Consider the following 20,122-nt stretch of genomic DNA (forward strand, 5'->3'; position numbering starts at 1 on the left):
CACTGACACTCTTATCATTGTTTCGTATGTTTTGAAATCTGCATACTAGACTAAATTTGGAGCCAAATCTCAGCTTGAAAATTGCAAGTGCACAACCAGACATCAAGAAACTGTGTCAGGCTATGCAGGCACATTATTCTCACTAGAAACTCTGAGGAGTTACAATTAAAAAAAAAAACTCCAAAATTGTGTTCACAGTTTGTTTAGAAACTTATTTTGGTTCTTTATTTCTTATTCAAATAACTCTGGAAAAGTACAATATTTTTTTCATGTATACTTAGCATACACGTGTTTCAAATTTGTATTCTTGTAACTAATTAAAAAGATTGAAAACCTAGGAGCACCCAATAAAATAATAAACGTTGGGTTCTAATGTTTCTTGTTTACTATCTTTCCACATACAGCCCGAATGCCATTTTGCTCTATTTCAGATACACGCCTGGAACATATCAAAAACGCCCCACCAATCAGGCAGCCGAAAAATTCCCCAAAACCCACTATTCGCAGAAAACCTATGGATGGGGTACAATAGACGATTAGTTACGACTATAGGGTACAATGAGAAAGAAGTTTGAGAACCTCTTATACTATAGCTAAATACATACGTAAACACACATAATTATTTTATTGGAAAAACATAAATCACTTACTTTTCCCATTCTTTTTTCCCTTCTTCTTCTTTTTCTTTGGTTTCGTTGCTATGGAAACAGGGAAACAATATTAGCCTATTGTTAGCTAGCATGAAAATTGACATACTTATATTTTCTTACCGTAAATTGATTACGTAATGACAATAATACTAATATAATCAAAAATTTGCTGAGAAAGTGTTACTCGAAACGCCATACGAGTGAAAATGTGGGACAACTGTTTCTTACTCAGATTTCAAACCATTAATACACTAAAGCACCTAGTCATTCTTATGTTTTATAGTAACTTTAATGCACCTCAATGGAGGGGAAATTCTGAATATTATGTTGACATTTTGATCACGAGTTCACATTGTGCGAACTTTCGAAAACATTCTAAATTTTGGAATTTGGAGCTGCTGTTTCTTCCTCGATAACAAATCCTCTTTTAGACTATTTTATTCTTATTGTTCTTCTTGTTATTAATTCCTTGGATCAAGCGGTAGAAAACGAATGCATCAAACTTCACGCTATCTTTTTCCACGATGCTGACAACTGAGAAATCTTTAATTTCCAAATTAAAATGTAGACATATTTACTTCTTTCTTATTACGTGTAAACTCTGTTACACGTATATTTATGTATACATGTACAGGCTATTTATGTTACATTCCCCCCCCCCTTAAAGTGAGTAACTTGCAATTTTAATGTGGACTGTCCTAGTACATGGTGTATAAGGGCAAACACTGAAGTTGGAAATACTGTGAAACACGACGCGTTTGTAATTTGCTACAGATAATTGTGCGTATATGTTATTCATATTTGAAGAAGACAAGGAATATTACATAAACGTTCCAACCTGATAGATGAACGTGTGGCGCTCGTTACGTTTACTTCGTAAAACATCTATAGATGTCACGACAGGTTAAACAAATATAAATTTATTTTAATTGCCGTTTCATAAAAGAAATACTAATTACATATTCTTCTTTGTTAAATTAATTTACATTTTGTGAAAATTTATTGACATTCAAATGTTTTCGTCTAAATGAAAGTCTGATGTTATACAGCTGGTATTGTGGTCTCTAGTATTTTGCTAGACGAAGGAGTATATTTAAAAGTTGCACTAAAGTGTAACTATTAAGGAATATTTTTGAACATTTTACTCGTCTTAGTTGTGCCGCTAATGATTAGAAATATTGGAATCGAGTTTGCTGTGTAAATTCATATGCTTCATGTGTACTAAGAACGAACTACGAAATCTATATCTCATTGATACGTGTTCTTGAATGAACTCGCCATTACGTGTTTACATTACAATAAAGTAACATTATAACAAATGTATATCAGTATAACAAGCTTTGTAATTGTATTTTCAGTAGTTATATATATATACTTAGGTATATGTATACAGGGTGACTGGTAATTAGATGTATTCCCTGAAAGGGGTTAAAGTAGAGACAATTTGCAATAAATTTGACCATATGATACCCCGTCCGAAAATTAGTAGTTTTCGAGATAATCGAGTTTCTATTGTTTTTCTAAAAATGACAATTTTCCACATAAAAAGATGAATTGAGAAAAAACTGATAATTGTAGGGAACTTATTTAAGCGTTTTCTGATAGCTAACAAACAAGTGGTTCGTTTAGAAAAAAGTTTTTTCCAAATAACAATCACATGTAAGTACCGGGTGGGTCTAAACTTACAAGTGATGATAAAAAAATGCACTCTTAGTTTACTTGGCAACGTATTAATAACAAAAATGGTATGACACGAACCGTACAAATTACTTAAATTACTTCCTTGAGTCATCAGCTATCCAACAAGGTACAAATGTTGCTAACATTTACATTTGTGTACAAGAAATAATACTTCATTCATCTTCATGTGTATGGAATCAATGAACAATACAATTAAAAAACATTACACGTCTTGCTCAAAGTGGGCACCTCCGTTACGAATGCAGGCACGTAAGTTTTTACGGGTCATTTGGTCTCTTAACTCGTGATGTGATGGTGGCCTTGACGTGTTGACCAGCTGTTAAGATCCTCTCCCTGAGCTCTTCTTGCGAGTTTACCTGTGTCTTGTCATGTGGCTCCAAATGTAAAAGTCGCAAGGCGTCAAATCGATCGGTGATCCAGCTGGGCAGTCATCATGCTGATAAATCATGTCACGTCTTGTAGCTAGAGGCACATCCTCCAACAACATTGCCATCCCGTTCCGCAAAAAATGTTCATAAGTGATGCCATTTAAGATTTGGGGCAGGAAAAATGGCTCGATGAAATGATTGTTGATGACGCCCATCCATACTTCTGCCTGGGCGTGCGACAGTGGCTGGATGAAAAGTACCCAAAGAAATGGATTGGCCGAGGCGGACCGATTCCCTGGCCGGCTCCATCCCCCGATTTGACGCCTTGCGACTTTTACATTTGGAGCCACATGACAAGACACAGGTAAACTCGCAAGAAGAGCTCAGGGAGAGGATCTTAACAGCTGGTTAACACGTCAAGGCCACCATCACATCACGAGTTAAGAGACCAAATGACCCGTAAAAACTTACGTGCCTGCATTCGTAACGGAGGTGCCCACTTTGAGCAAGACGTGTAATGTTTTTTAATTGTATTGTTCATTGATTCCATACACATGAAGATGAATGAAGTATTATTTCTTGTACACAAATGTAAATGTTAGCAACATTTGTACCTTGTTGGATAGCTGATGACTCAAGGAAGTAATTTAAGTAATTTGTACGGTTCGTGTCATACCATTTTTGTTATTAATACGTTGCCAAGTAAACTAAGAGTGCATTTTTTTATCATCACTTGTAAGTTTAGACCCACCCGGTACTTACATGTGATTGTTATTTGGAAAAAACTTTTTTCTAAACGAACCACTTGTTTGTTAGCTATCAGAAAACGCTTAAATAAGTTCCCTACAATTATCAGTTTCTTCTCAATTCATCTTTTTATGTGGAAAATTGTCATTTTTAGAAAAAACAATAGAAACTCGATTATCTCGAAAACTACTAATTTTCGGACGGGGTATCATATGGTCAAATTTATTGCAAATTGTCTCTACTTTAACCCCTTTCAGGGAATACATCTAATTACCAGTCACCCTGTATATCGATTAGATCGATTTATGGAATAGAAAACAGAGGCGAAGGAAATATATTTATTATGAATACATTTTGCATTTTTCAGTTCTTTCGATGTCCTGAATTATAAATGTCTAAATTTCATTTCTTCTGAAATATCAAAAAGATATGTGATCAGCAGGGCTAGGATTTTTATGACTTAGCATATGTTTTTTTTTGGTAAGGGTGAGGGTGATGTATTCCCCAAACATATAGAACTTCATATTGTGAAGAAACTAATAAAATTAAGTTGCTCTTTAAGGGCATATTTTGACATATTTTGCCATTTCTGCGTGATAGAGCATATTTTCATGGATTTTCGGTCATATTCAGCACATTTTCACTTTTTCAAGAAATTTACAGTCATTTCCGGATTTTTTTTTTTTGGACTGCAGCAAAATCTTTTTAATTTTTATTTGGAAATTTAGAGAAGGTATTCATTGTGCATTGCAACTCATCAGGGCCCATAAAGTGAACTCAAAATAGTACGTATCTGAAAATATCTCAGCATTTAGATATTGATGTTTGAAACAGTCCAGGTATAAAGGCATATTTTTCAAATTGTAGTTCATATTTTGTAAAATTTTAGGTCATAAGAGCATATATTATTTTGCATATTTTGGTGATTTTTAGGCCATAAAAATGCTATCCCTAGTGATCATCATTGACTTTTTGTCTGTCATGGACAGACTGACGTACCGGTGTACTTGTAGATTATTTAGTAAGACAGTACAAGATGGATCTTTCAGGATACTAAATTGTAGCCTGATTTGTAGACCTAGTGGTGGATGAGTAGCAACCCGCTTGTTGCCAATTGAGTTCAGTTGTGATTAGAACAAATGAAGAGCTCTGTATCAAGTTGGCAGTCCACAGTTCTTTGGACTTAACCGAATTTCTTATCTGTAGGTTGTGGTACAGTGCTGCTTCGCACAACGAACGTCCAGCATAACGAACACGTGCACGAGCGGAAAAATGTCTCGCATAACGAACCGCACGCTAATATCGTCACCTATTTTAAGGGACTGGTGACTTTCGATGATGCTACTGATGTAGACGGATGGGTGAAATAATTTATGCTCCGTTAGTCTTGATTTTACTGGGTTTTTCCAACATAGATAATTCAGTAACTTAACATGTGCTATTTTCCGAGATATTGATAGGTCAAGTCTGTTGCTGTCTTTCTCGGCCGTGTTGCACGGGCCTAATACATGAGTCCACTAAATTTTGTCTTGGCACTTCTTGTACTTTCAAAGGTATTGATAGTTGAAACTGGCAAACTAACAAAGCACATCACATGGACATGATGAAAACACATGAATAAGAATGTACTTTTTACAAGTTTTTTTTTTAAATTTCTCTGATAAATACCTTAAAATTTACATTATCTTTTTTAAGTTTTACTTCTTTAGAACTTACATTCATCTTCTTGGCCGTCACCTTTTCCAGTAGTCACTGAAATTGAAATTTTACATCGTTATGCCAAGAAAACTCATTCAATCGTTTCACATGGTTATTTTTTAAATTACTACTATACAATGTACAATAATTTTATTTTATTCATATTTTCAGAATGACTACATAATCTTTCATTATATTAATAATAATGGCAAAAACTCGTACAAATTTTTAAAATTACATTAAAAATGCACAGACATACTTTGGTATGCAATTTAAAAGAAAATGAAAAATATAAATTGAGTATACATAATTAAAAATAATATTGCACTTGTTAATAAAGAGTGAACTTTGATATATACAATGAGGTGTTTGGAAAAATTAAATCGAAACTGTATCATTTCAAGAATAATAATTAACCAGTTCATCATTAGTGAATAACATTCATAATCAATAGTTATTAATATTACAGAAATTTAAATTTTACTATTCTCGATTACTTAAATGTAAACGCCCGTCCTCCAATTATTTCCCTAGAAATTCGGCCGTGAGCCAAAAGCATTCCACAAAGATACAACTCGTCAACTCTAACATCAATATTATCTAGTCAACATATTCTTAGTGTTAATGTCACATCATGTATATCACCGCTTCTTTACATAGAATAATGAAAAAATATCTCTCATTTGTCAACAATTGACTTTTGCCTCGGTACACCGTTTTTTTCAAACATGTGAGTTAAAACTTACATGCTCTCTCTCTCTCTTACGGTTTGTAATGTGTCAGTGATCATGCGAGCAATTTCTTATTTTCGAAACCTTCCAGAAGATGGCAGCACCATTACATGCACATAATCAATTCAGTTGTTTGGTTAATTACAGAATATTTTGTGTATATTATGATGTATTAATTGTTCTTTGTGTTATGTTAAAACTCAGAAAGAAAGAAATGGGTCTATGTATTCATAACTTTTTATTAGAGTTTACCTCTGATTTAGCTTGTATAATAATAATAATAATAATAATAGTATTAATTAAAATAATGATAGATATTGCAAATGGCATTTTACGAATTTATTTTCTACAGGTGAAGGACCAAGGCACTATTTGAAGCAATATTTGTGATGCAATTGTTATTATACTTACGGGAATCTGGATTCTTACTTTTGTTTTGGACATTCATGCCATGGATTTCCACATGCTTCCCTGCAAATAGAACATCGTGATGCATAAGATCATAACAACTTTTCAACACGACAAACCGTACAAAAATGTCAAGTATGTCGTATTTCTGTCTCCTTGACACTTGCATGTCCCTGAGTGTAGATGTGCCTTTAATGGGCCATTAACTCACACACATATATATTTGAAACATCTCCTAGAACAAAGACTCCTCTTGTAATACGAATACAGTCAACTCCGCTTATAATGAACCCCTACGGATTCAGATAATTAGTTCACCATATTATAACATTAAAACTGAAAGTCTTTGTTTAAAGTTAGGATAATAGTGACAGAGCAAGTAAAACATTCAATCCCCCACCATTGGTCTCTGCCTGTGTAAAAGTAAAGCGGGCATGGAATGTGTTTGGAAATACTGTACTCTACCTTGTAATTTATCATGGGCATTTCACTTATTAGATTCACTAAAACCGAAGTTGAGGGTTCACTATAAACGAAATTTGTAATATATTTGGGTCAGGACTAGTAATTCAATGTTCACTACATTCAGAGGTGACTGTATTTCGGTTCAATATATGCGCAACTACTTCGGCTTTACTCAGTATGTTGAGCTAATATGTAAGATATACTTTCTTACATGAACACGTTTGTGCATGTGGTTTCCATTCAAATCTATTAATTACTTTCAGCCCACGTATATTAGCTGATAACTAACTGTTCAGAAACGAAGGCCTATATCAATTCTTTAAGATCTACGAAAGAGTTAATCAATTATAGAGAGATAAAAGAACATGTAGTAAAGTACTTACAATCAATTTTTGACCAGTCGATGCTATTATAATCATGAAATCCATCTGCAAATGTGAACACGTTTAATTAATGTATTTCATAATGAAAATATTATTCAGTAATATAGAGACATATTAAATACTTACGTAACATTTGTGAGAAAAAAAACATTAAACAAATTTAACCTATGTTTAAATCTGTACAATATTGAAGTTCTTTACTTCATTGCACTACAACATAATTTTCAAGTTAATTTCACATGTACAGTCAACGGCAATAAAGATGGATAAACCTAGATCCTGAAATACTCACTTCAGTGAATGGCGTTATGTGTGTTGCCTAAGTCTACGGCGATGGCAGAATCTGCTATTGAAGTTAGGCAACACACATTATACTAGATAATCGTAGGTATTTAATTTTTATTGCGGGTGACCGTACAATCGGCATAAAGCAATCATTCATAGTGGATGTAATGTCGATTGCCCGTCCTTTAGGATACAGAAAAATGTTTTTCTTTTTCTTTTTCAGGCCGTACAAAACATGATGCAGTACATAGTCGCTCAGACAGGGGTGTTTCGTCCGAAGGCATAAGGTATGTTTCAAAATTACATCTGCTTGCCTGTTATTTTGTGAAATTGATACTCAGGAAACACTTGATTCAAAATGCTATTTGTTTTAAAGAATCACGCTGATATTGTATCTAACGAAAATTGATTACAAGGTCAGAATTACGAAACTTGCAATTGTCCCGAGAATCGTATACGAATTACAACAATAATATTTATGTACTTACCTCTGTTATCTCTCTCATCACCTGCTCTCAATCCATACACTGGTTTTTGAATTCTTGATCTTCTGTTGCTGACAGGAATCTCTGTATTCCAAATGAGACGAAAGAGAATTAGACAATGTTTCATTTCGTATTGACATTCGCACAGATTGCGTAAACATTGTTTTTAATTTTGTTCTTGTGTGAAGGAGCAGCTCTGGATTCGACTCAGCTTCTAATAAATAGGTATTTCGGGCAATTATGTGAGGTAAAGAAAGGCAGCTGGATTGATTGATTCGGTGTTTTAAGTCCACTTTATGCACAGTAAAGATAATCCGGACTGGACCTACAGTTTAAAGTGGGATCCGAACCACTATGTGCCTTCACCGGGTATCGAACCCGGGACCCCTTAATTACAAGGCGACGACGCTAAAGACAGCTGGAGTGTGGTGCTGATCATATCACACCTTCACAAACGGCAAAGACTGTGAATGAATGGAGCCAAATCTTCATATTTCCCCATATGCTTTCACGACATGTTACAACGTGTCTGTGTACGTATGTATGTATAGGGCGTTTGTACATGTACTCCGTATAAGAGCATTACTTTGTGAACTAATGTAACTTGTATTATACCAAATCATAACGTAGTCGTCCATTCAATGGAATTAAGATGAATCGTATTAAGCAGATGCCTAATTAGTGAAACTCAGTACATATTTTCATTATTCATAATTAATATAATTTTAACAAAAGTAAAATATTTACCGATAAAATTAAAATATAGATTTATTCCTTGTAAATTTTAAATGATATTGTTAGAAATATTATTTAGAAATTGTAATGATTAAAAACAAATCTTGATAAATTTGGAACTAATTGATGGAAATATAATTTAAAAACTAAAATTTATATGGATTTAAATTCAATGATAATGATACAGTTAAGAGAACTATTGTGTATGGTCTCAAGCAAACATCGATTATAAAAGGTTGAATGTTTCCATGACAATCCTACGGGGGATTGACGTAAAAATGGGGATAAACACTGTTAGAGATAAGAGGGTGCATTGTGATTTATTGAGACATATGCAACTCTTAGAAATGACTTTGGAAAAGTGATTTGCATTCCAAATAATATAATCGAGAAGTCGTGCTGGAAAGTTTCTCACGCGCTGCAACATAGCGACACCCATTGGGCGAACTTCACAAACAATGCGACGTTCAAGGACTTAGATACTGGTTGGTCGAGTAGCATATAATTTTTATTTGACGTACTCCAAGTTTGGCGCTCACGAGAAGATCTCCAAATGAGGGGTGAGGGCGTGCAGAGGGACAGGGGAAGACCGGTCTATTTGCAGATTTTAGGGGTAGAAGGAAGTCTTCCGCTGCGGTCATTGTCCTTGTGGAAGTGCTTCTGCGTGGGTGTTTAATTGTGATTTCTTTGGGATTTTTCGTGGTTTTCGTGGTGTTGGAAGAGTTATGGTAGTTGTACATTATTTAGCCGTGTTGTGTCGGAAACGTTCGAATAAAAGAAATGATCAACAGTGTCGATATGAAACAATCATCCCGAGAGTTTTGATGCCAAACCTAGACCGACAAAGTAATGTTTACCATTGTTGACATTTGTAGCTTTGCACATTGTAAGTGAAAATACCAACGTTCTCCGCTTTTGCAACTCTTTTTATCTTTTCCTCTTTGCCATTTGCTTCGAACGCCAGTACTGTAACAGCCAATTCCGTCGTTGAAAATATCTTAAAGATTGTAGTTAGTACAATCGGCAGGATCTTTATTTTAAAAAAAATAGAAAAATCGGTGTACTCTGTCAAGAAATGAACACCAGATTGACGATGATCATAGCTTCACCGCTAATGTGGATACCCCCTGACCGTGCGCGGACAGTGATTTGAGCGTAGATGTGAATCAAGCCTTAAAGCTTACAGCGAGACCACAGCGCTTGTTTCTGACCCAGGGTGCACTCCCCCAACCCTAATAGTTGAATCGCCTGCCGCTACGTCACTTGACTTCGTCAGGGATCTTCTCCTGAGCGGTGGGCTGTACAGTTAGGTCGGTAGATAGAGGTTGCCAAAGTCTGAGTGCTCTGCACCGGAACATTCACTGTTGCAATGTTTTCAGTTTTGACCTATTTTGAAATGGCATTGGAGGAACTGATCCTTTCGTGTCTCGAGACAGTGAACTCAAGTTGAAAACTTTTTTTGTGTGTGTTTGCACAACTGACACCGTCTGAAAACAAGCGTGTACTGCAAACACACGGTATGTGACTGACACTATCACCTTGGCCATTATACCCTATACATCCTACGAGTCTCTTCTGACGTTATTCAGCTCAAGCGCCCTCAGAATACTCTCACACCAGCCATGAGCGTAACTTGGGGGCCTAATTTTGAGGGGGCAGAATCAAACCTGGGCTAACTTTGAGGGGGAATAGACTCGAAAAGTTTTTCATCTCATAAAAATAGAGTCGAGATTATTTGTTAAATTACTGTGATGTTTGCGAAATCATACATTCCTCTTCAGGCCTCCTAACTTGTAAATTTTAATAAACCTGAAGTTCTTTTTTGGGGGGAAGTGCCCCCTTGCCCCCACCAAGTTACGCCTATGACCTCCAGCCTTAGAAGAAGGCCACATTCTAACTCTCAACCCTTTATAGTCGGCTTGAGATTTTGATGAAAGGATGAATATACCCCAGATTAAGATGTAACGTTTCCTATGTCTAGTTGCATCATACGATCTGTTCCAGGTTCGAACCCTGACCTGGGCATGGGTAGTCCAAGGTAATCTAATCGTCAATCATTCTCATTGTCGTGATTGGCCAAAAGTCGCACAAGTAAAGATTCAAAATAGTATAGTATTAATATAAATTACAAGTATTGATTCTCCTGACTGTTCAAGTGTGTTCATGATTTACATGACGTTTAGTCGTTTACGTTTCTGCTTGTTGTGTATATTTCTCGTGGCTTTCCTGCAGCTTCAGTGGCAAAACATGTTAAGTGAGACGAAGGTTACGTGTTCGAGTATTCATGCTTCTTTCTCAATGTCCTTACCAAATTTTATCTAATCATCTCTCATCTTCATCGTCACGATTAACGTAGAGAGGCAAAAGAGCACAGAAATAGAAATTGGTTTGTTATTCTACCTCTCTAGGTCAATCGCAACAATGAGAATGTGCGACGGATCTTATTTTAGCGTATGGGCCTATGTCGTAGTACGTCGCGCTTTACCATTCTGCCGCAGAGGCCACCATTTTACTTTATCTTACTTTCTACGGGAGTTACAAAATCTCCCACACTGTAGTCAAAATTTCATAAAATAGGAACCTTAGATGCATGAACCTTGGAACCTTAGATGAAATATCAGGAAAATATGTCTCTGACTACTAAAAAACAACACTTTCTTACGAAATTCCTGTACATGCCATTGCCGGCATTTACATATTTATGCTACTTCATAAATTATATAGAATTACGTTATTTTCGTGACATCTCTGGCTGTTATGCCTTGGCAGCTTGGAAGCGAGTCACAACTCACTAAGCCACCAATCAACAACCGAACCGCTGACGTCATCTTAACTCAGCGCCAATAGCTAACCCTCCTTATCACGCTCTACACTCTTCGTAGGCACGCTGGCTAGATTCGCGAAGTCAGCTGGAGATGTTCAGAAAGCAATATGACTTTGCTTTAGCAGCGTGTACATTTTTAATGATCTTAGAAAGACATATAAAACAAGCAAGTCTTACTGTTGCCGCCTGCTTGTATTCTAGATCGTCTCAATGGAGTTGGACGAGGATTGGGTCTTGTGGATCCTAGAATAGCAGCTCTTCCGCCCAAAACGCGCCTCTTCGGGGGCATTCCAAATGGTAAAGGACGACCTGAAAAAGCAAAGCAATCCATTTGAACAGTAACAATGGCTGCGAAAAAGTCGACGTTCAGTATTTTCCAGGTTTCTCAGAGAAGCTTCAACACAAAAGTGGCACCCATGATGTAGAGTGGCATGCCACTTCAAATCGAGTGTCTGGTGCGGAAAGGTCCTTTTTTCTTTTTTGAAAGAGTGTGTTTTCAAGTGTCATGTCACACGCGTATTTACAGCATGCCACTCTGCTTTGAAAGCTCCTCACGAGATAATACCAATAAAGTGGGAAGTGATAATTTCCAAATCTTAGATGGAGGGGGTAGAAATATACATGTGCACACTGTGAACACGTAATAATAAAGTGCCTATTTTAATGTATATTTTTTCTAGTTTGGTGATCCTGGAACATGGGTAGCAGAAAGGGTGGGTGGGATGAAAATCAGAAAATTCCGTTGTGACAAAATTGCTTACGGATCATCGTAAACCTTAATGTTTTCAGAGAGAAAGAAAGAAAGAGGGGACAGAGAGAAGACAAATAAATGGACGAAAAAGAGAGGGAGAAAGAGAGTGAAAGAAACACAAACAAATCAGATCAAATGAGTGAGGCGAGAAGAGAGAGAGAGAGAGGAAAGAAGAAAACGGGACAGAAAAGTAAAAAGGATAGCTACATAAGAAATATTGAACAACAGAGAGTAACAGAAGAGCTACGTTCTAAGGCATAGGACGAAGCGCCACAGGAAGCGCTACTTCTCCATGACAAATCTATTCCCCCTTTTCACATAGCATGTCTTTCCAGCTAGGTTACAAATGCTTGATGATCCACCTTGCTCTCCTGACTTAGCCCCCGGAGTATTACCCCAAAATGAAAATTAAATTGAAAGGTACGTCTATCCAGAACAATGGTGATATGAGTGAAGAACTACGAGGAGCAGTAACCCCCACCCAAACCCCCGCATGGAATAAATTTATTGCAAGCTCGTTATATGAAGTACATGCGGAATAAAATGGTGTTCCTATTTTCCTTTACGTATCTCTATTGTTGATTTGATTTGATTTATTTTACTTCGCGTTTTGTGCCTCTTGGCTAATTTGCGAAGATGGGGATGAGTAATGAAATGATGAAATTGATGAATGGACATTCACAAACATCCAAGCCCGAGCGGGATTCGAACCCGGGACCCCTAGCATTGTAGCGCGATGAGCTAACCACTCGGCTACGGGGTCCGGCGTATCTCTATTGTTTCCACGTTATAAACTTAACACCAGTGGCGGCAATTACGGGTGGTGAGGGGGGTGACAGTTGCCCCACTTTTCGACTTTTGCTCCCATGCTAAACATTATCTACCAAGGGAAAGTAAACTATCCTTGCCCCCCTAGTTTTGGAACCAAATAGCCGCCACTGCCTAAAACATATCTTCCTTCACTTTGAATTTTATGCAGGATCCACATTTATATTTCAGGTGAGTTGCTTCAAATATACCCGCAGAATTTAGAGAAAATCCTACATACATGAAAAATGTCCGGTAACAGCGTAAAAAATTGTAAGAAAAAGAACTCACTCATTCCTCTTCTTGCTTGTAATCTTGGAGGCATCATAGGAATGGGAGGACCAGCGTACGGGCCTGAAAGGAAAGAAATGTTACTATTACTGCCAGATATAATTTTTTTATATAATAAAAGGGAACAAAGTGAACAGTACCAAATACATATTTTAGAGGAATTATAATTTCTAAAATCCTTGCAGACAAATACTACGAGTGCCATTCTTTGTAGTGCATAATTCGACGACGGGACGAGAGAATTGTCCTTGCTCTGTCCGAAGCTCGATCACAGAACTGTCAGTGATGAGATTGTGAACAAACCACTTCATGTGGTTGGCCATCGACGCGATATACTCCACGTTTCGACGTATCCGACTAAACCAAAAAGTTATGTCATATTTTTTTTTTACATCAAAATTTGATATTTGTTCATTTCGGAAGGATTTCAAATTTGTGACAAGTTACACGTGACACAGAATCTGAAGGTTTCACACCAAAGCGGAAAGTGGCAAGGATACTTCGTCACAAACTTCACACAAAAGCGACAAGTGACCACCACAAATTTCACACCAAAGTGGCAACCGATACTTCACCACAAACTGCACTTGACCTCTAGTCTACAATGCAAGAAGCATTCACAACGCTTGCATGGCATGCCACTTCGGTGTAAAAGTGCATTTTCCCCCAGATCAGCTCTCAAATGGCATGCCTCTCAGATACTAGTTGCAGCCACCTGTTTTTGTCTAATGAATGGGACATTCCCCTAGATTCCATATGTAGAAAATACGCAACATTTACCTTACTTGGTAAATGTCTGTTATATCGGAGACACATTTCTTCATTTTTACAGAATAAACTACTTACGGAAATGAGTTTCTGTAGCATTTTGAAAGTTCGTGGAGGTATTTTCTCACCGTAGAATGCTGCACAACAAGAAATGAGCACTTTTGATATAATAACCTTGCTTTTGTGCAAAGCGACAACATTATGCCGTTGTTTCCATTATGTACCTGCAGATGGCGCGAGAGTCGAAAGTCACGCGATCTCGCCAGTGTTTCCAAACGTGCCTTTTTTAAAACTATGCTTACCTAACCTAACCCAAGGGGCTATCGTGAATGGTTTTTGGGGCTATTATGAATGGTTTTTGGGGCTATCCGTCAATAGTTTGTGATGACATAATGGACACGAAAGTAGGTATTTTTCGGTTAAGAAGGTTGAAACACTGCATACCCATTCCAAATCGACAAAACACAAACACGATGCGCGATGATCCACAGCTGTGCGCGCCATATTGTATGTTCCTCAACGGAAGAAAGGACCCAAAGAATTACTCGTAATGTGAAAAATCGAAGTTATTTTCGTGTAAAAAGCATAAAGGCACCTTCAACTATGTTCCGCAATACCCAATTGGTAAGAACGTACCATTTGAAACTGAAAATATCCGATAGAAATTTGTCTCCGATATAACAGACATTTACCCCTTACTTCCTAAGACTTTGAATTTTTAAACCATGCAGTGTACTTTTGAAAATATTACACTATAGTAGTACCTGGGATTGGCTCATGTGGTCTTGGTCCATATTCGGGTATTGGATAGTTGTAGTCCGGACCTGTATAGGAAATTGAGGAACAGATTAACACGCTCTTCTAATCAAAACCCACTAGTGCCACAAGAAAATGTGAACCTTAGACTCTACGGCATACACAAGATGGCACTCAGGTTATGTAAAATTCTTCCTTATCAATGCTAAATAGAAAAACAATCCAGTGTAAGAAAATATTTAACTCTTTCTCTTTTTGATGTCTACTATATTTATACGCAATTCTTGCGTGAAACATTACTGTTCATAATAAAATATATGACGTTATCTTCTTCTTCTTTATTGTTATGGCTCACACCGCGTTTGCAGTTTCTAGCCAAAGTTGCTGAGTTCAGGTTCTATTGTTAACATCTATGTTCCAAACTGTTGTTGAATATCGTTCACTTTCTTGGAAACACCAATGTCTTCCTGTTCTTATGGTATAACAGTTTTGTGAGGTTATTGATTCAAATTGTAGTGTGAATCATCGTGGTTGTTTAAATAGTAAACCTATGTTTTCTAAGAAACTATAAAAAATCCAACTAACTGCAGTGCGAGGTTCAGATATTAGTGTAGATAAGGATATCGGAAATGGTACCTGTGCATGTTTAAGTTTTATATAGAGAGTCTCGGTATATATGACGTTATCACAACATTAGTTCATACTCTTTTCTTTTTATTTCAAACAATAAGACTCAACTCAACAAAGTTTTATTGGACTTTCTTTACAATTGGCTGTTTATGCCTAATATAATTGTCTAGACGAGATACAGATGATATTAAGGTGTGCCAATATCAGAGGCGTCTCCTGAACGCATGCGGTGCATGCTGCGCATACATCAATGGTGGGGAAAAGGACAGCTTGCTCTGCGACGATATTAATGAGCATTTCTACATTCTAATTTCTTCATATAGGAGAAAGTTGAGCGCTCTCGTGTAAAATAAATACTTCTCCCATATGAAGAAATTAGAATGTAGAAATGCTCATTAATGTCGTCGCAGAGCAAGCTGTCCTTTTTCCCACAATTGACGCATGCGCAGCATACACCGCATGCGTTCAGGGGACGCCTCTGGCCAATATATGATCACGTCATCATAGTTAGGTCCGAAATATTACAAACGAAATTATAATTTATTCCAAAGATTGCAAATACCTTAAATACAGTAACACAACATTGTACGGGTATAAGAGGTAACGCACTGTAGAACACAGCGATAAGTTACTTTTGCCTAATTTCAGTTCCTAGTTAGGCTGAACATATACCTTACAACACTCAAAAAATGGTCGATCAGACTTCGCTTTTAATTTGACATTTTCAAGAGCCATCGGGAACAAATTCACACAAGCTGCCGTTGGCGTTGTAAGAAAATTCTGAAGGGATTGTCAGACCGTTTACATAAAATTAAATAATAGAAACTATAAAAATGATAAACAAAAACAAAATTTACTTATTTTTATTATAAGCTAATAATAATGTACTCACTTACTACCAATTATTTTAAATATTATATCCTCAGGGGAACGTTTCTACTAAATACACGAGATAGGTAAATATCCATAAGTGGTTTCATTTATTTTTCGCATTGAATATCGTTAATAAACTGAAATGCATTTTTTTTCACATTTTTGGTCAAGATAAATCTTTAAAATTGGAAAATTTTAAGCATGAGCTGTACGTTATGTAGCCTTTCACATAAAAATCTGCTTTGGAATTTTGAAAAGGCATGAAACTATTTATTTTACCTACACAAGTGGCAGAATATGACTTATTTCCTGCATTTCACACTTTCTTTTATCGAGTTTTTCCTAGCTGTTATGGGCAATGAAAGAAAAAATACAAGAATAAATTAAACATTGAAATTTTCGGGAAAAAATTCAGAGGAGTGCAAACTGTAGTTCGATGTGGTGTTCAATCCAAAACCACCAAAGATTAAGAAAATTTCTTGAATGGGAGACTTCCATAATTAATATTCAAGATATTTACTTTCTACATATTTAAATATATTCCTTTTTGTTAGAGGAGTAAATATAAATGCTCTTACTCATAGGCCCGGGGTATCCCCCACGTGGTCTTTGTCCAATAACATATCCTTCTCCTAAAGTGGCCTGTAACAATACCTGTAAGATACGAAAGTAGCGGGAAAATGTACATGGCTACATTTTGTATGCTAAATATCTATTGCACACACACGCAGACACAATAAGAAGATATTATCATAAAGCAATATGTATCCACTTCAAGTTTCCTTTGTATAAAGTGGACTTAAAGCGAAAAAAACTCAAACTTCATTCATTTTATCTAATCATCACTCATCGTCATCGTTGCGGTTAGCCGAAAGTGGCAGAAGAGCGACGCTAAAAAACAAAAAAACAAACTCTTCAATGAATAATTGTCTTTGAAATTCATAATTTTCACTTGTTACGCGAACACACACATACGCACGAACGCACTAACTCCAGACGGTCATTTGAAAAACTTTTGGACACTGCACATGCACTTTGGAATGGTGAAGGACTCAGCTGATTTTTAAAACTTGCGTTACGTCTTTTTCTACCACTTTTGGCTAATTGCGAGGATGAGGATGTGTGATGATATGATGAAATTGATGAAGGGACACTCACAAACAACACCCATGGGGAGGGGGGGATTGAAATCCGAGTCTCGAATTCACTGGTTAACGTGTTCTTATTCTGACAAACTGCCTTGGGATGAAAGCTGGGTACATCTTGTGTAGCGACCTGCTACTATCAAATTGAAATTTACGAGAGAAATAAAAACTCTACCAAATTTCAAAATTATTTCCTTTAAGTTTGTTTGGACAGAGTAGAGAATCGCATCACAGAGTAACAATAGGTTAATAGTTTCCACAGAAGTGGGGATGTATAGAAATATCAGCAATCAACAATTCAAGTTATGGTCACCTTTATTTTAGAGGTTAAGTTCATGGGAATTATTGCTTGCGATAGCAATAGAATACAGTGCCTTAACGGGCTGTGACTGCAATAGCTACACACCACAGAAGTTTTCCCCAAGGCTTTTTTGCTCCTCAGAATCCGCCTAACGCTGAAGACTCATTATGAACTGTCGGCAAAGAACGACACAGGCCGGCTCGGCACAGCACGTACGGGCATCGTCCAAAATGCGTGTGTTTGCTGTGATGTGTCGTGCCGTGCAGTGCCGTGCCGTGTCTAAGGGCACACAAACATGAATAGAAAGCGGGTGGGAAAGTGCAGTCCAGACATAAGCCAAAATAACTTTGACTTGTTCCCTAAACTGAAGAAACCCTACAAACGATTCAGATGCCTTTAGAAAGTTTCTGATGATGTGACCCGGGCATGCACATGTGTAAACAATCAATTATTTTGAACGCCTGCAAAAGCATTTTGCAAAATGATACATTTTTTTAAACATAATTAACGGTGTGGAATGGCCCATTGCATTTTGGAGGATATCAACAATTTGACGATATTAGTATCTAACATATACCATTATTTGGGTACAGTTTGCGAAGAACGTAATTGGGAATGGTACTTATCTAACTCTGTAAGTTGATTCTGAAATCATGAACTGTGTATACAATTACATTATCTATAACAGACTGGCAATACGACTTTCCAAGTGTTCTGCGCATGCGTCATTAATGTCTTCGTACTTCGTAATGGTGCAGATCGAATTATGATCCTTCATTCCAAGATGGTGTCGCCAAATGGTTTGAAGTGTACGGGAAGAGTTAAAATATGAAATATTATTCGTTCAAGATATATAGATTCCTTTCGTTGAATCAAAACAATTAACAAGTTCTTCTTAGCGCTTTCCATTAATTGAACTAAGATTAAAGAATCTTAATTATACGATTGTTCAAAAGTTTTCGGCATGAAAGTTCCAGCGCGAGTGCATTCTTTTAATGCCTACGAAAGGAAAACAAATATTGTGAACACACATAAATACATCTTGAAGTTTTTGTAATGGCGAATGATGAAGATACTCTCTCGACTTCGATCAGATGGATTTCAATTAGATTTCTTAGGTTTGGGGAGCTAACGTTACTCTCATCTTGAAGGACAGAAGTGAAGAGGTTTCCTGCGATCGATCAAGTGAGTTCTGGAGAAGACTCCGAACTATCGTGAGCTAAAGTCACTCTCATCAATCCTTAAAGAAGAGATTGTCTATAGCTCGCGAAAGCTCAGAAGTAAATACGTGAACTTATCTGGTCGGCGTCAGTCTGCTCACAGAAATGTATTACATACAGCTACGGATCAACATGTTTACTTAGTTTGCACGATGCGTGTAGCGTCCCTTTCTTTAATTTATCCAGTGAAAAGAAAACTGAATATATCAATGCAACTTTTGCAAGACTTGACAGTAGATAGTCTCAGTTTCAATGTTATATTGACAGAATAAATAGCAATAAATGACAATTCCTACCTGAAATATATAAACAAAACACACCGACCAGTAGATTTTCATGTTCAATATTCAGAAGCAGTTTGGTCCATATATGTCAGTCAATTTTGCGCATTGTAAATAACTTCTTATTGGAATTTTAAAGAATAAGTTTCCCCCAAAATTTCATCGCAAGCAAATAAAAATAGACGTCTAACACTCAATCGTTTTTGTAAATGAAAGACGTTCGGTACCAGTTTGTGGAGAAAATATATAACATGTTTTCTTCTGGATATAAATATTTGAGAATACATGTTTCTTAACCTTCAAATTACTGATTAAATATAAACCAAGTACTGCCCCAAACAAGTAGTGTTTTTAAATAAAGACAAACTTATTTAGGAATTATGGTTTGGTATCTGTAAACAATTCTAATAAGTACGAAACATTTCTTGGGTACCAGTCTACACTAGCTTATAAACATTTGCCGCTAAGGTTATAGTGATTAGAATGGTTGTGCAACTATATATTTTTGTATATTTTATTTTACACATTTGAGAAATTAATCAGTTTTGATCTTAATGATGTTCATTCTTCAATATGATTTTAATTTTTACCAAGACAAAATATGAAAACATAGAAGACGCAACTGTAATTTATAATCATAATTTCTCCTTATGCATGATGAAATATTCAAATTTACATAAAACAATAAAGACCCATGTAGCCACAAGACTATTGAGAATATCTAGTCAACAGCGAAAACAAATCACATGAAGATCACTTGTACGTACCGTGACTCTATAATTGTTCCATTAAGAGTAAATCTTGTACATTACTTCTGAA

General features: G+C 36.4%; 1 protein-coding gene across 1 annotated transcript; it reads right to left on the reverse strand.

Annotated features, from left to right (window-relative positions):
* Positions 1–642: 642 nt before the first annotated feature.
* Positions 643–19,535, reverse strand: LOC145991858 (uncharacterized). The gene is made up of 10 exons (XM_083127899.1): positions 19,319–19,535; positions 16,935–17,010; positions 14,862–14,921; positions 13,330–13,392; positions 11,658–11,789; positions 7,925–8,005; positions 7,152–7,196; positions 6,307–6,366; positions 5,183–5,218; positions 643–698 (listed from the first exon to the last, which is right to left on the reverse strand). Exons 1-10 carry the CDS (start codon positions 19,358–19,360, stop codon positions 643–645), a joined length of 651 nt encoding a protein of 216 aa, XP_082984025.1. The 5' UTR covers positions 19,361–19,535.
* Between the last annotated feature and the right edge of the window lie 587 nt (positions 19,536–20,122).

Source organism: Lepisma saccharinum, chromosome 8, assembly GCF_977018435.1.
Source record: "Lepisma saccharinum chromosome 8, izLepSacc3.1, whole genome shotgun sequence".
Lineage (NCBI taxonomy): Eukaryota > Metazoa > Arthropoda > Insecta > Zygentoma > Lepismatidae > Lepisma > Lepisma saccharinum.